This window comes from Uranotaenia lowii, chromosome 2 (assembly GCF_029784155.1).
Source record: "Uranotaenia lowii strain MFRU-FL chromosome 2, ASM2978415v1, whole genome shotgun sequence".
NCBI lineage: Eukaryota > Metazoa > Arthropoda > Insecta > Diptera > Culicidae > Uranotaenia > Uranotaenia lowii.
In genome coordinates this window covers 420,695,344-420,712,744 of record NC_073692.1, presented here as the reverse complement: position 1 = coordinate 420,712,744, position 17,401 = coordinate 420,695,344, and the positions used below count along the sequence as shown (strand labels likewise).

Sequence of the window (17,401 nt, the reverse complement as noted above, 5' to 3'; positions counted from 1 at the left end):
TTGGAAAACTTTTAAAGCATATGGATTTAATTTGGCATCGGAAGGTATTTGAATACGAGAAATGTCTCAAGGATATAAACGGGAAAATATTTCGGCTTTTTCAGTCAATTCACGGATCCAAAACACCTTCTCTTCTTATTCCGACGTTTCGTTCTTTATTTGAACTTTTTCACAGGAATCTACAACAAACATTACAATCTCTTAAAGAACTAATTGACAACATAGAACAGTAGAAAACTTACAGAAAATTGTGTTTCTTCATCTGGAGGATCGATTACAATTAAATTCACATACAATAATTGGACACTTTTTACCATTAAAAACGCTAAAAGATATTAAAATGAAAACTTAGATGAAAAGGCTTACTTAAATATTTATAAAATGAAAATTACTGCCTAGAGCAAACTCCAAACACGAAAGAAAATCTCAAAAAAACTCAGCAAACAAACACTCCGATCACTAGCTGGTTGCACTACCAAATGATGTTGTTGATGTAGCAGTACCGGTCTGTTTGGGTATGTTTTTCTTCGGTCTATTTCCTTTCTTGATAGTGTTGAGGATCCCGGAATATGTAGAGCTCAGATGGTCAACATCGGATCTCTTATTCACTGTTGCATCTGTGTTGATGATGTGACAAACTTCCAGTATGGGCAATGCAGACTCCCGACGGCTTTCATCCAGAATGGCAGCACCTTTTAAATTGAAGCGATGTTCTGTCTCTATGCAATGTTGTAATAGAGCCGTTTTCCCTTTGAGTTCAGAAATTTCGTGTTGTTTCCTTGGGCTATTGTTGATGGCATATTCAGTCAGTAGCTGATTCAATTTGTTGATATTACTTGCATGGCCTCCTATGCGTGTTTTCAACGTGTTGGTGCTATATCCAACATATTTCGCTGGGCAATCGTTGCACGAAATGCAGTAAACAACGTTATTTTTCATATCTGGCGGAATTGGGTCTTTGGTTCTACTGAAAAGTTGGCTTGTAGTTTTTTCATAACGAGCAGCTAATTTTATGTTGGGAAAATCATTTTTCAAAACATTTTGTAGCTTATTCGTCAATCCGCTGACAAATGGAATTGATCTGTATCGTACAGTTTCGGGTGGAGAGGGAGAAACAATTTGCGTTGAATTATTTCTTGCTATTGTGTTCCTGATTCTGTGGCGAAGTGAAACTGGGTAGTGATTTATTTTTAGGTGTTCATCAATGATTCGATCAATTTCTTCTCCGGTGAGATTGGTGCTGAATGTCTGTACTCTTCGGATGAAATTATTGACCATGTTGATTTTCATGTGTAACGGGTGGTAAGAATAATAATCCATGAACCGCCCCGATGCCATAGCTTTACTGTACCATTCAGTTTTGATAGTTTGGTCGTTTTGGCGAACTAGTGTTAGGTCCAGAAAGGGTATTCGGTTGTTCTGTTCGATCTCATGTGTAAATTGAATATTTTCGTCATAAGAGTTAAAAATATTCAAAACATCGATGACTTTGTTTTCTGGTAACGCTAAAAGCAGATCGTCAACATACTTTTTCAAAATTGGTAACGGGGTGGGAGAGTGTTGAACAACGAAGTCAAGGAGAGATTCTGTCACTAATTCAGCTACTGCTGGTGACATACAGTTACCCATAGCGGTGCCGAATATTTGTTTGTAGTATTTCCCACGGAAGGAAAAATAGCTACATTCTAGACAGAACTCCACTATCTCAAGGAACAAATCAAGATTTATGTTAGTGTGTTCTTTTATATCTGCCCAACGTTGTATGACTGTGGAAGTGACTAAACTTCGTGGAATACATGTAAACAAGGAAACAACATCAAAGGAAACCAAAATGTGTTCCTCAGGTAGTGTTACTTTGTTTATATAGTCACAAAACGAAAAAGAGTCGGTGATGTTATAGGAGCTTTTGATCGATGAACTTATGATCCGGCCGATGTATTTGGAGAGCATGTACGATGGTGCACCTATATTCGGAACCACTGGTCTGAGCGGCAAATTCCTCTTGTGTACTTTCGGCAATCCATAAATCCGTGGGCATTGTGGTGATTGTGTGCGAAGTTGATGTGCTGTTTTTTTGTCGATCAGTTTCAGTTCCAATAGTCGGTTTACCAAGTTGTTGTTCTTGTCTTTATATGTTGAGGTCGGGTTGCGGCTGTGTACTGTGTATGTGTTTCGATCCGATAGTAAGTCGAGCATTTTGGTGTTGTAGTCTTTCTCATACATAACAACGGTTTGTTTACCTTTATCAGACTCCACTACTATTAGGTCCGGATGATCTTTGGCAAATTGTTTCGTCACCTTGCATGCATGAGAGAGCAAACTGGAGAGTGCATCTTTCGGCTTGTGCTTTTGACTGTGTAAAAAGTTTTGTATGGAGTTGGCGAGATGGCATCTATTGCGGTCACGGATTAGTTTGTCTGTAGAAGTTTCGAGAACAGCTTCTAGGTCGGCTATGATATGGTAGAACGGAATTTCATTGGTGTTTGTGTACGGTAGTGCAAATTTAGGTCCTAAGCTCCAGATGAGTTCGGCTTCTTTTGGTAATGATATGGTTGTAGCGTTGTGTATGGCTTTGGGATTGAAATTCGAGAGGTTTGGTTGTTGTGTTGTTGGCATTCGGGTTGCGATGTTGGTTGGTGCTGGAGTGGGTATGATGATTTGTGAATTGTTGCGACGGCGAGTAGGATGAGTTGAAGCTGATAAAATGTTGTCGAATTTCTTTTTATTGGATGTCGTAATGAGCCTCAAATGTTTCTCTAGAAACTCGTGTTGTGAAGCAAAAAAGTTCGACGCTGTTTCGGTTGGTAATCGCTGTTCGATGTTTGTTTTTAATTCTAGCAGTTTTTTGGTGTGTCTGTTAAGATCGTAATATGTTTGTTTAATTTTCAATGTAAACACTATCAAGAAAGGAAATAGACCGAAGAAAAACATACCCAAACAGACCGGTACTGCTACATCAACAACATCATTTGGTAGTGCAACCAGCTAGTGATCGGAGTGTTTGTTTGCTGAGTTTTTTTGAGATTTTCTTTCGTGTTTGGAGTTTGCTCTAGGCAGTAATTTTCATTTTATAAATATTTAAGTAAGCCTTTTCATCTAAGTTTTCATTTTAATATCTTTTAGCGTTTTTAATGGTAAAAAGTGTCCAATTATTGTATGTGAATTTAATTGTAATCGATCCTCCAGATGAAGAAACACAATTTTCTGTAAGTTTTCTACTGTTCTATGTTGTCAATTAGTTCTTTAAGAGATTGTAATGTTTGTTGTAGATTCCTGTGAAAAAGTTCAAATAAAGAACGAAACGTCGGAATAAGAAGAGAAGGTGTTTTGGATCCGTGAATTGACTGAAAAAGCCGAAATATTTTCCCGTTTATACAGTTTTACCAGTCGAGAACAATTATCTACTCATGTAAAATGGCGAATTTAGCTAGTAACCGCTTCTACGCAAACATTGAACGAACGTTTGGCAACAGGACAAAGGTAGATATGAAATCCTACGCAATTCACAATCGGAAACTAGGAAACATGACATGTCGGAAAAAGTTCCTAGTTAGATGTCGCCGCAGCGGAGTTTTTCCCAAACACATCTCAAACACCTTTAGATGTGTATTCCCCCTTCTAGAGCAAAACAGTCCATTTTTGAAAGATCTCAACAAGTGCATCAACAGATTTAAGCGAACTCTACTCAACATTGAAATTAAACAAACATATTACGATCTTAACAGACACACCAAAAAACTGCTAGAATTAAAAACAAACATCGAACAGCGATTACCAACCGAAACAGCGTCGAACTTTTTTGCTTCACAACACGAGTTTCTAGAGAAACATTTGAGGCTCATTACGACATCCAATAAAAAGAAATTCGACAACATTTTATCAGCTTCAACTCATCCTACTCGCCGTCGCAACAATTCACAAATCATCATACCCACTCCAGCACCAACCAACATCGCAACCCGAATGCCAACAACACAACAACCAAACCTCTCGAATTTCAATCCCAAAGCCATACACAACGCTACAACCATATCATTACCAAAAGAAGCCGAACTCATCTGGAGCTTAGGACCTAAATTTGCACTACCGTACACAAACACCAATGAAATTCCGTTCTACCATATCATAGCCGACCTAGAAGCTGTTCTCGAAACTTCTACAGACAAACTAATCCGTGACCGCAATAGATGCCATCTCGCCAACTCCATACAAAACTTTTTACACAGTCAAAAGCACAAGCCGAAAGATGCACTCTCCAGTTTGCTCTCTCATGCATGCAAGGTGACGAAACAATTTGCCAAAGATCATCCGGACCTAATAGTAGTGGAGTCTGATAAAGGTAAACAAACCGTTGTTATGTATGAGAAAGACTACAACACCAAAATGCTCGACTTACTATCGGATCGAAACACATACACAGTACACAGCCGCAACCCGACCTCAACATATAAAGACAAGAACAACAACTTGGTAAACCGACTATTGGAACTGAAACTGATCGACAAAAAAACAGCACATCAACTTCGCACACAATCACCACAATGCCCACGGATTTATGGATTGCCGAAAGTACACAAGAGGAATTTGCCGCTCAGACCAGTGGTTCCGAATATAGGTGCACCATCGTACATGCTCTCCAAATACATCGGCCGGATCATAAGTTCATCGATCAAAAGCTCCTATAACATCACCGACTCTTTTTCGTTTTGTGACTATATAAACAAAGTAACACTACCTGAGGAACACATTTTGGTTTCCTTTGATGTTGTTTCCTTGTTTACATGTATTCCACGAAGTTTAGTCACTTCCACAGTCATACAACGTTGGGCAGATATAAAAGAACACACTAACATAAATCTTGATTTGTTCCTTGAGATAGTGGAGTTCTGTCTAGAATGTAGCTATTTTTCCTTCCGTGGGAAATACTACAAACAAATATTCGGCACCGCTATGGGTAACTGTATGTCACCAGCAGTAGCTGAATTAGTGACAGAATCTCTCCTTGACTTCGTTGTTCAACACTCTCCCACCCCGTTACCAATTTTGAAAAAGTATGTTGACGATCTGCTTTTAGCGTTACCAGAAAACAAAGTCATCGATGTTTTGAATATTTTTAACTCTTATGACGAAAATATTCAATTTACACATGAGATCGAACAGAACAACCGAATACCCTTTCTGGACCTAACACTAGTTCGCCAAAACGACCAAACTATCAAAACTGAATGGTACAGTAAAGCTATGGCATCGGGGCGGTTCATGGATTATTATTCTTACCACCCGTTACACATGAAAATCAACATGGTCAATAATTTCATCCGAAGAGTACAGACATTCAGCACCAATCTCACCGGAGAAGAAATTGATCGAATCATTGATGAACACCTAAAAATAAATCACTACCCAGTTTCACTTCGCCACAGAATCAGGAACACAATTGCAAGAAATAATTCAACGCAAATTGTTTCTCCCTCTCCACCCGAAACTGTACGATACAGATCAATTCCATTTGTCAGCGGATTGACGAATAAGCTACAAAATGTTTTGAAAAATGATTTTCCCAACATAAAATTAGCTGCTCGTTATGAAAAAACTACAAGCCAACTTTTCAGTAGAACCAATGACCCAATTCCGCCAGATATGAAAAATAACGTTGTTTACTGCATTTCGTGCAACGATTGCCCAGCGAAATATGTTGGATATAGCACCAACACGTTGAAAACACGCATAGGAGGCCATGCAAGTAATATCAACAAATTGAATCAGCTACTGACTGAATATGCCATCAACAATAGCCCAAGGAAACAACACGAAATTTCTGAACTCAAAGGGAAAACGGCTCTATTACAACATTGCATAGAGACAGAACATCGCTTCAATTTAAAAGGTGCTGCCATTCTGGATGAAAGCCGTCGGGAGTCTGCATTGCCCATACTGGAAGTTTGTCACATCATCAACACAGATGCAACAGTGAATAAGAGATCCGATGTTGACCATCTGAGCTCTACATATTCCGGGATCCTCAACACTATCAAGAAAGGAAATAGACCGAAGAAAAACATACCCAAACAGACCGGTACTGCTACATCAACAACATCATTTGGTAGTGCAACCAGCTAGTGATCGGAGTGTTTGTTTGCTGAGTTTTTTTGAGATTTTCTTTCGTGTTTGGAGTTTGCTCTAGGCAGTAATTTTCATTTTATAAATATTTAAGTAAGCCTTTTCATCTAAGTTTTCATTTTAATATCTTTTAGCGTTTTTAATGGTAAAAAGTGTCCAATTATTGTATGTGAATTTAATTGTAATCGATCCTCCAGATGAAGAAACACAATTTTCTGTAAGTTTTCTACTGTTCTATGTTGTCAATTAGTTCTTTAAGAGATTGTAATGTTTGTTGTAGATTCCTGTGAAAAAGTTCAAATAAAGAACGAAACGTCGGAATAAGAAGAGAAGGTGTTTTGGATCCGTGAATTGACTGAAAAAGCCGAAATATTTTCCCGTTTATACAGTTTTACCAGTCGAGAACAATTATCTACTCATGTCTCAAGGATGTTTTGAGAACTCTCTGTTCTTCCTGTGGGGAAATTTTAAGGTGGGAGGGTGCACTCATACAATTTTGTACATTAATCGAGGACTCATTCAGCAAATGGAACCAAATTTCGCTTGGTATAGTATTTGAGTAGTTACGAGGAATGTTTCTATAAATATTTGGTACTACTGGGGATTTTTTTTTATTATCTGACAATTTGCGCCGGGGGTCTTCAGATTTTCCCCAAAATTGAAAATTTGGTTCATTTTTGCGACTTAAAAACACATGTATTTTTTCAGATTTCTAACATTTTTATTTTTTGAGTTAGCTTCGGTTAGATTTTTTCGTAAATTAAAAATAACCATTTTTCAAAGCTACATAACTCTGTTGTTTCTCAACGGAAATTATGAAATAGCACATCAAAATGCATTGAAATTTTATCAGCTTTTCAAATAGAATAGTTAAAAAAAATAAAATAATGACCTTCAACATGAAAAGTTGTAAATAAACTTTAAATGGCTTCTAAAAGTACCGTCTGCACCACCGAATATTTTGCAAAAAATACCATTGTATAGCTCGATTCATGATGCAACTTTCATCTGAAGACACCAAAGTAAGCCATTGACACCTTGAAGAGTTATGAAAGAAATAATGACTATAAATCTCTTTTTTTGCATCGAAAACTAACAATGGTCGAACAACTGCACTCACATATGGAGATAGCAAGCACTTCTAACAACATGGAAACAAAAGAACTTACCAAAGCAGGTAAAAAACACTACTTTTTCGTGCTTTGTAGAGTGTTTGCAGCAAAACTGACTTTAAATTTTAACCAAAATTCTGAATATCGTATTGTTTATGTGATATAACTAATAAGCTGTTGCTTTTACAACCTGGTCATATACTATATAACTTATTAATTTATCGATCAATGCCAATAGTAGAAGGTTCAGTTCTTGTGTTTGGGATCACAAAAATGTGATTAAAAAAAGCACTGGACACCAAAATCCTTTCCCATTGATCAAAAAAGTATGAGAAAGTGGCACAAATGTTGTAGAAATAATCAAAGAGCTCAGTATGGCCAGCCCAGGCTTTAAAATGATGAAAATATGATACTTTTACCGTATTCGTTTTCTACATTCGCCCAGTTTTGAGGTTTACCGTACTAGAACGAACATAATTCGTCGTCAGTGTTTTGCTACCTCGATCGCTCACACACGAATCTTCAGTGTTCCACCGTCCATTTTAAGGGGGGGGGGGGGGTAGGGTCTAACACTTTCAAAAAATCGATTTTTTTATTTTTTTATTTTCTTATTGTAAAACATTTCAAGAATGTTGTGTCAAATTTTCAAGTCAATTGAAGCAAAACTGTAGAAATTATAGGCCTTTATCTCCTCCTATCTTATACTGCAAGAAAGCAAGAGCAGAAACTTCAAACGCGTTTTTCTCGAAAGCACATTTTTAAAGACCGTGGACATCGTCATTTGGAAACTACTTATCCGATTATTTTCAAATTTGGAACATATTTTCTACATATAAAATACCAGACCCCAACGTTTTTCTTTTTTGTTTTTTTTAACTTTGGGGAGATTTTACAGGTGAAAAATGGCGGATTTTTTCGTGAAAAATCGTAGTTTTTACTTCAAACAGCCACAAAAATTTCATAAAAAATTTTTTTATTTAACCAAAAACGTTGGGGTCCAGAAAAACATCTATTAAAAATATTTTTCTCTGATTTTTTGACTTCAGATGATTCTGTGCTGAGATACAGTGTCCACCGCAAATCCTGTTTTCTAAAAGGCATCCTCGAAAGTGCTGCGTCACCGGCTCATTTTTCAATATTTTTCTACGAAAAAATTACTAAATGTTCTTTCAACAATGCTTTGTATAATGCAAAAAATTTGAATACATTTGTTTGAACGATAGCTCTAGAAAAAAATCGTGAAAATGGTGTTTTTTTATACCCGTTAGACCCTACCCCCCCCCCCCCCCTTAAATCAAATCTGGGGAACTACGGATGCAAAATTTAGCGCATAAACTTCTAAAAATGACAGTAAAATGTGCATAACTTGTTGTGACCTGGTGCAAAACTGGGTATAAAAGAATACGTTATTAGATTTTTGGATATAACATGAAGTCAGTTAAGCTGCAACAATCTGCAACAGAAGGGGCTTCTTTCATAACAGTCCCATATACAAAAATAAGCAAGCGAGACAATCAGCTTTTTCTGTTTTGGAATATATTTTTAAATTGTGACCACCACTTTCAGCATAAACGAAAATCGTTTCTAGGTTGTCATAATAAATCGTTAGACCTGAAATTTTCGAAATTGGGTTATTGATAAGGTCGAGAGCACCATTTTTATTCATTATGGGACTGTTAATCGACCATATTTGAAACCTTTTTCGAATTTACTAGCATAACAGTCCCATACAAAATATATTTTTCTCGCCAAGCTACTTTCTAAGACTTAAATTTGATCATTTTTGAACTTCTAAATGCAATTGTCAGAAAAAGAAACATACTTTTGCAAAAAAATATCATGAATTCCACATTGTAAGTTGAATCTTTTTACGATTTTTTGATCGCATCCGATAGTTTTTCGCTCAGGAAGTCATTCCTAAGAAAGTCAGACCTGCCTTCGAAAACTAGTGTGCATCATTCGACATCAAGTGAGTTAAAAAATGTTTAAATGATTCAAAGCAATAAACCAAAGACTATTTCGCCTAAAGAAACATTTAAAAGTAACCAAACCCGTGGTATTTCACATATGGGACTGTTATTCAGGTATATTTCATATAGGACAGCCACGAATTGATATTTTTTCCGAAATTTCTAGAACAAAACCTCTTTTTTTAGTCTTTTATGTTGAAGCCTTATGTTGACCTAAAATGACGAAAATTCATATGGGACTGTTATGCGAGTAGGGGCAGTCTGAAAAGGACGAAAAAATAGTGTTTTTTACCAGCTTTGATAAGTTCTCTTGTTTCCATGTTGTAAGAAGTGCTTGCTATCTCCATATGTGAGTGCAGTTGTTCGACCATTGTTTGTTTTCGATGCAAAAAAAGAGATTTATTGTCATTATTTCTTTCATAACTCTTCAAGGTGTCAATGGCTTACTTTGGTGTCTTCAGATGAAAGTTGCATCATGAATCGAGCTATACAATGGTATTTTTTGCAAAATATTCGGTGGTGCAGACGGTACTTTTTGAAGCCATTTAAAGTTTATTTATAACTGTTCATGTTGAAGGTCATTATTTTATTTTTTTAACTATTCTATTTGGAAAGCTGATAAAATTTCAATGCATTTTGATGTGCTATTTCATAATTTCCGTTGAGAAACAACAGAGTTATGTAGCTTTGAAAAATGGTTGTTTTTTATTTACAAAAAAATCTAACCGAAGCTAACTCAAAAAATAAAAATGTTAGGAATCTGAAAAAATACATGTGTTTTTAAGTCGCAAAAATGAACCAAATTTTCAATTTTGGGGAAGATATGAAGACCCCCGGCGCAAACCCGTCAGATAATAAAAAAAAATCCCCTACTGCTTCCTTCCAATGGGGTGATTGAAAGGGGAGAAGGGGGATCCGTTACAATTTTTCGCATAACTCGAGAACTTATCGAGCAAATGGAAACAAATTTGATACGGGAGGGCATTTGGAATCGATAAATGGTAACATGCATATTCGAGACACCTTTCTCCTTCAATTGGGGATAAAGTTACTGAAGAGGGAAGCTCACATAAAATAGTTTCACATAATCCAAGAACTAATCAAACAAATAAAGCCAAATATGACATGGGAAATCATTTCTGTACTAGAAATGGTTCTATGATTATTCAGTGAGTACATACGAAATGGGGAGGGGGTCCAATTTTCTTGGTTTAGAAGCAATCAAGCTAAAAAATCAAATTTGACCTGGGAAGGTATATGAGTACAAGATATGTTTGTATGGAATTTTACAGACCCTTCGGCCTTGCACTGTGGAGAGGTGAAGAACGGAAGGGGTTCCATATAAATGTTGATGTATCACTTGAAACTTATCAACCGAAACTTATCAACCAAATTTGATATGAAAGTTTATGATTACGAAATAAATTGGATCCCTGTCGACTTCCAGCTATAGCGGATAGGAAGGGGAAAGGAGGGCTTTTTTTTGGCAAAAACCGAGCACACTCACCTTCAAAAAACAAAATTTAAATAATCTCTTCAAATTTCATCTATTGTTGGAAGGTGTTGCAACGCACACCGGGTTAGCTAGTCTTATATAAATAAAGATAAGTTGGACTTAAGATGTTTGTTGATTTGTTTGTTTGTTAGTTTGTATGCACCTTATATTTATACATCCACATTGATTAACCGATCAGCCTGAAACTTGGTACAATGTTGTCTTTGGACCAGGGTAAGATTTTAGTAATAGTTCTGAGCGCCTTCCAACCTTAGAAAAGGGACCCTCCCATGCAACTTTCGTATTGATTAAGGAAATTATGAGTGATAAGTTGAATGATGTAATTTCAAAGCTTTAAAAGCCGTCAGGGAATATAAATGGGGAATTAGAAAATTTAACGTGCATTATCTGGGAAAACCAAATCCAACGAATGAGACTTTTTTGCAGTAAAAGGTTTTTTGGGTTTGAAACAATAAATGTCATTTGGTCTATTTCTAAATTTTTGAGTTATTGTTGGTCAAGAATGTGTTCAATTTTGCCATCCAATGATTAAAAAAATAAAAAAAATAAGACTGTTGAATACTGCAAATTCAACTAAATGATATTCAAGATTTTTAAACATTGATCACTCTTGTACTATAATTAATGGGTTAATTGTGTCCAAGAATGAAAATGTTGAAATAGAATATAACTTAAATAAAACTATCTTATATAGCATTTTTTAAATGGACAATTTCGCTTTCGAGATAAATTGTTTTCGATTGTTTCTAAAAACTATTAGTATCATATATATAAGTATATCATTGTACGGGGAGATCATCCAATTTAAAAAGTGGGATGAGCTCCAAAAACGATTTTCATTAGATGGAAGATGGTAAAGATGAAAAAAAAATTGTATTTGAAGATATTAAAGAATAAAACTAAATCGATTCAAGCTTCCTTAAAGAATGGTGGGTATTGATTTTTTTTTTCATAGAATAAATAAACAATGCTTATCAAGTATTCAAAATAAAATTATTTACAATTTGTATTAATACAAAACTCATAACCAAAAGTTTTTCATAAACACAGTAAATAATTACTCATGAATTATAAATTTTATCCATTTAAAGGTGTAGTTTGTAACGTTTGGAAATTTGACGGATTGTCAATTTTTTTTCAAGCTTATAAAAAATATTAATTTTATGTTCTCCCTGAGGAAATGAAAATTGATGTCTATGAAAAAGCTGTGGACGAAATAAGTAAATCACATTTTGATACACGTAGTTTTCTTATTGAATTACATCAAAGAAAGTTATGCCTCTTTAAAGTTGGATTCGATCAGTTTAAACAAAACAGGGTTGCAGGGATGCTATTCTGAACGATCTTTTGCAGCCTTCAATTTTTTTTGTACTGTTTTAAAAGGGATATTTTGTTATTCCGATTTGTTCAACCTTAAATTTCAGTTTCCATTTTATGACACGCTCTTACATAACAACATATTGAGGAATCAATAATATTCACCAAAACAATTGATTTTTGATTTTTTATTTAGTTTTTTAGCAAAATTTTGATCAATTTGTGAAAATTCGACCATGTCATTGATTGAAAAGAACGGTTTTCATACCACTTTTTTATATTTTTTGTAGTCATAATCTAAAAAAAAAATCCAAAAATATCCTTATGTTCAATGTACCGCTTCTAACTTCAGCTTTCTTGGAGTCTAAGTGAAGTTTTTTTTTAACATTCCGTAGCTAACTTACAGTCTTTTTTCCAAAGCATTTTGTTTCGGACTTTTTTCTTAGACTTTGAATAATGAATAACTGACGTGTTGTAGCTGAACATTGTCTTAATACAAATTTGAGTTACGTAACGAGGTTTCCAAAATAAAAGTTTTGTAAAAATCGGTTGAGAAACAAGAGAGATTTTGCGCTTTTAAGCAAGGAGTGTCAAATTGACACTCAAAGTCTGATTAGGGAGTTTTTTCTGGGCTTTCAGGATGCGTCCATGAAAAAGTAATGATGCATAATCAAAGATTTCGAGAATTCATTGAGGGTCTTCATATTTTTCTTATTATTTGGATGCATCCGAATGCAGTTTCAAGCCGCCAAACTTCCAATAGTGTCATATTGACACTCATGAGCGGATTAGGATTGAAAAGAAAAAAATCACTAGAATGTCTTCAACTGTCAATAATCACCATATCAGGATATTTTTAGCTATTTTATGCCAGTTCAATATTTTTAAAGGGTAGTTTTCCTATAAAATCCCCCTCAGACGCCTACTTGAACTAAATTCGCACTGTCAGAAGTTAACTTTTCGAGTCTTGTTTTTATCAAAATCATTGACAAATTGTAAAATTTGATGGATTAAATCTACATTTCCATGTTAAACGAAGAAGAGAAGGTAATTCGTCCCGGTAAAGAATGTTTTCTTTATGCAATTTTGATAGAATCAATTTTTTCACCAATTTTTTCCCAATTTTGGTAAGATTTGTTCAAAACATTTTTAAAAATTATTTTTATTTGACTTTATGTTTATGGACGTATGAAGTCAATCAGTTTAATTTGAAACGATAAAAAAATAAAAATTGGATTCATTGATTATTATATAGTCCATAAACTGAATCGATTTGGGGTCGTTTTTTTAGTTTCTCTAACCCTGGGGTCTTAAAAGCTTCGTTTTGGGGCAAAACTCATCCATAATTTTTGCAGATTTAGCTATCAATGGTTTTTGTGCCAGTTTTTAATGTTCTTAAAGCAAATTTAACGCTGAACAACTTGGTTTGTGAAGTTAACTTCGTATCTTATTAGGCAAAAACAAATTATCACCTGTTTAACAGGGGTATGTATTTTGGCATTGAAAAACTAGAAATTTAATTGACATCACTGCTGAGTTTTTGATGGACCCCAGGGTTTGAGAAATTCAAAAATGATCCAAAATCGACTCAGTCTAACGGTCAATAGCATGTTAAAGGTGTTTGTGTTATGATCGATCTCATTTGGTATCAGAATTCACTCTAAATTTAATGATGTTTGAACTATTTATTCTTTATTGGTTACAAAAGGAATGAACAATTTTCTTACTTCATCTCTATTTTGAATCAAACGTACATTAAAACATATTGCATAATTATACCTACGATAAAATGAGTTTTTGCTCAAAATATACTTAAAATAAAAAAAAAACCAAACAAACACCAAAAAAAATTTAAAAAAAAATTAATCAAATATTATCGGTTATACAATAAATTAACCTTAACCTGAACGATCTACAAAAATATGACCATTTGTAGAAATAAAACAGTTTTAAAACATGTTTTACAATTAAATTTTAATTTAAGAAGTAGAAAATTTTGTCATACGTTTCCTTATTCACGCTTTGTATCGTGATTCTCAAACAAGACTTATTAAAATGGCTTATTTTACTGGTAGATTAAAGTTTCGGTTTTTGTTGACGTGAATTACTCGTTTGTGATTATTTTCGGATGTTTTTATAAACAACTCAGTAAAATTCAAATATTTTTTTTTTTAATTTCCAATCGCAATTTTTAATGATTTTATCATCTGTATCAAAATTACTAATGAGTTTGATACTATTTTATTTGCGAACGGATAAAAATCACTTGTTGGCGGTAGAAATATGTGGAATCAGCCATTTGGTTTAAAAATAATTTAAGGGAGTAATTTCAATCAAGTTCTAATTTTCCCAAATATTAGTTTGCATTTGGGAAATTTTTTATTCAAACTGAGTCACGTGTGGTTTACAAGTATGTGTTTGTATACATTCAGTTACAGTTTGTGTGAGTTGGCTCTAACAGCACTTATACCCTCGCCGTTTGTTTATGGGAAGTTATTTAAGTTCTCAGACTCACATTGCTGAAAATTCCTCGGATTTGTTTATTGTTAAGCTTCGATTAATCGCCTATTCAAAACATCGATTAACAATTTCCTAGTTCATCATAGATATCCTCAGCCTTTGTTTTGGGAATCATTTATTTACTAATAGTTGCAATGTAGGAGGCTTTATTCATGAAATTTTTTTTCAAATGGTCCAAAATTTTTATATTTTTGAAACGGACTCTGCTTGTTTTTCCGAATATTGAGCCATTTATATTTGTGAAGAAATTCATGTTTTACTGTTTTTTTACAATCACAACACTGATTCAAATAATTCAACCTCACTTTTTTCACCTTCAAAATTTTTAGCACTTGATAACAAAAACGATCATCAACGATTCCGCCATTTTGAATGTTACCAACGTGTTTTTTTTTTCTCACAAAACGATTCCAGTTATCGTATAAGCCCATTTCTTCAACCAATTTAGGAAACATCCTTCACAAACCTTCAACCTCAGCTTCCCCACGGGTGGTTCGGCATATCGGATACCCAAATATTCACAGTACAGCACTCCGTTGAATGTCCTCCGATTGACTCCCACTCCGGTGGACCCATTCACAAATTGTACCCGACACTTTTCCGAATCAGGAATTTGGGCCCGGGCCTCATTTCCAAAATACAAAACTGCCCCACTGAACAGCACTATGACCAACATATTCACCACGAAAACCACCCAGAATGTGAACGGACGATCGATGATACCCATTTTGGCTGGATCGCGGAACGAGTTCCGTTGCCAAACCTGCGAGAAAAGTCCGAGCCCGGAACTGACAAAAACGGCACACGATGCGACCCGTCAAGATCTGATCAGATTTCTGTCGCTGCTTCGCGCAAGTGGCTGTTCTATGGCGTGTACTACATGCGCACTACCTATGCACTACCAGGCCTATGCGCGCGCTTTAGATACATCTCTAACGCCTCACAAATCACGTTGCGACTGGCGATGATTTAGACTCTCCCGTTTTGATCGCGCGCTGGCTAGCTAGCTAGGCGTTTAGAAGTTCTAGTTTGATAAGGAAGAAAGAAGCTGCTGCTGCTTCTAAGCAGCAAAAAGATGAGCACTAGATTGCTTTAGTACTAGATCTTATGATGCATCTCTCTGGGTACGACTAAGCTGATGCCCCCGCAAGGCGCAAAGAGTCAGCCAGTCAGTCAGCAGCCGATTAGCTAATGATAGGCTTAATTTTCATCTTATTGTTTGCGCATTTACAACTGCCGGACCGCGGAATAGGCTAGGGTGGCAACGATATCTAGTGCGTGGGATCGGATTTTCGGTTAGTGCGCTTGCGTTTTAGATCATCCCTAGTGTTTGCTGCATTATATAGAGTACGATTTGAGAAATGCAGATCGGGCGGATTTGACTAGATTGATAGCCAACAACAACCGGCAACACTTAGCGCAGCTGGCATTCAACTGACTAATGTCTAGTTCCTGACAGATCAGGGAGGAAAGTAGGGAGACTATTCCAAAGAAGATTTTTCATTGGCTTGCAAGTTTGCAAGTTGCCTTTTTTCAACTTCGCACTAAAATATTTGTTACCTATATATGTATGTTTGGCCTGCTTTTCATACCGGAAAAAGTAATACTTTTCGATACAGATTTCAAAACAGTGTCATAAACTGCTTTATATAGACCCAATTTGATTTGGAAGAAGAAACAAAAATCTATGGATTTAGGTTGAAAAACTTGATTCTGAAGGGTATTTTGCGGTATTGCAAAAAAATGTGTTTGTAGCTTTTTGAAAAACTCGATTTATTTAGCACTCAGCGTAATTATCCAACTCGGCAAGCTTTGATTGATAAATTTAAACGAAAAAAATGCTTAAAAATAAGGCTTTTTATGCCAAAACTTCCAATTAATTAAAATATTAAACTGAACCTACTTGGTTGGTTTAAATATTTAAGATTTAAACTGTTTTTCTTTTGCAGAAATTTAAAAAATTACAGTAACACAAATTTAAACTTTTTATTAGTCTTTTTTTTGTTCCAAAACCGATCAGATAGGCATCTGATTGCAGTTATCTATTTGAAAAAATTTAACGCAGAGCCGTTTAAGTTTTTTGTTATATTGACATGAACAGCAAGGAAAAATACAATAATTGTAAGTTCAGTTGAATATGATTAATTTTTAATTTTTTATAATATATTTTTAAACCGTAAATTTGCTCTGATGACTTTTGTTATGTGTTCGTATTAGAAAACATCCACTTTAATTTAAATCAAACTATCTTAATAGAAATCAATAAATTGCGAGAAGGAGCTAAAACGCTAAATCAATTCAAAATCAATTAAAAGATGTAGGTACCATTACAATATACTGATTTTTTTTTATTTTTGAATAATTGAACCGTTATTAAAATTGAACGACTATTAGAAAGCGAACGAATCTATCAAATTCTTTCCAAAAACCATGATCGAACTTTAAAAAACCCTTTATCAAAGTTTTCAATTTAGTTTGAATGGCATTTAGTAAATTCAAAGTTTAAAATAGTATGGGAAAGTGGGGAAAGTTTCTTGAAATCATTAAATCTTATGTTGAAGAAATTTTATGAAAAAATAATATTGAATAGATTTTAATCACAATGTACTCTGTTTCGGAAAGAAATTAATAGAAAAACTGAAAACTGCTCTCTCTTTAGTTCATCACTAGATAATATGATTAAGAATTCGTTAGCCTTTTCTCAGTTTGTTAATGAAATTAAAAAAAAAACATTTCATTTTTTCTTCTTTCGAAATTTTTAAAAATCTATGCTAGTTAAATACATATTGATCATGTTAAATTAAGAAACTACTTACCTTAACTTTTTGATATTCATTATTCAAAAC

At 34.7% G+C, this 17,401-nt stretch overlaps 1 protein-coding gene across 1 annotated transcript in view; it reads right to left on the bottom strand.

Moving 5' to 3' along the window:
* Positions 1 to 15,667, bottom strand: part of LOC129748753 (juvenile hormone esterase-like) — a 25,353-nt gene extending 9,686 nt beyond the window's left edge. The window contains exon 1 of the mRNA XM_055743488.1: positions 15,022 to 15,667. Coding sequence (XP_055599463.1) covers positions 15,022 to 15,282 — 261 coding nt within the window. The 5' untranslated portion in view covers positions 15,283 to 15,667. The remainder of the gene's footprint in view (positions 1 to 15,021) is intronic.
* Positions 15,668 to 17,401: the final 1,734 nt, after the last annotated feature.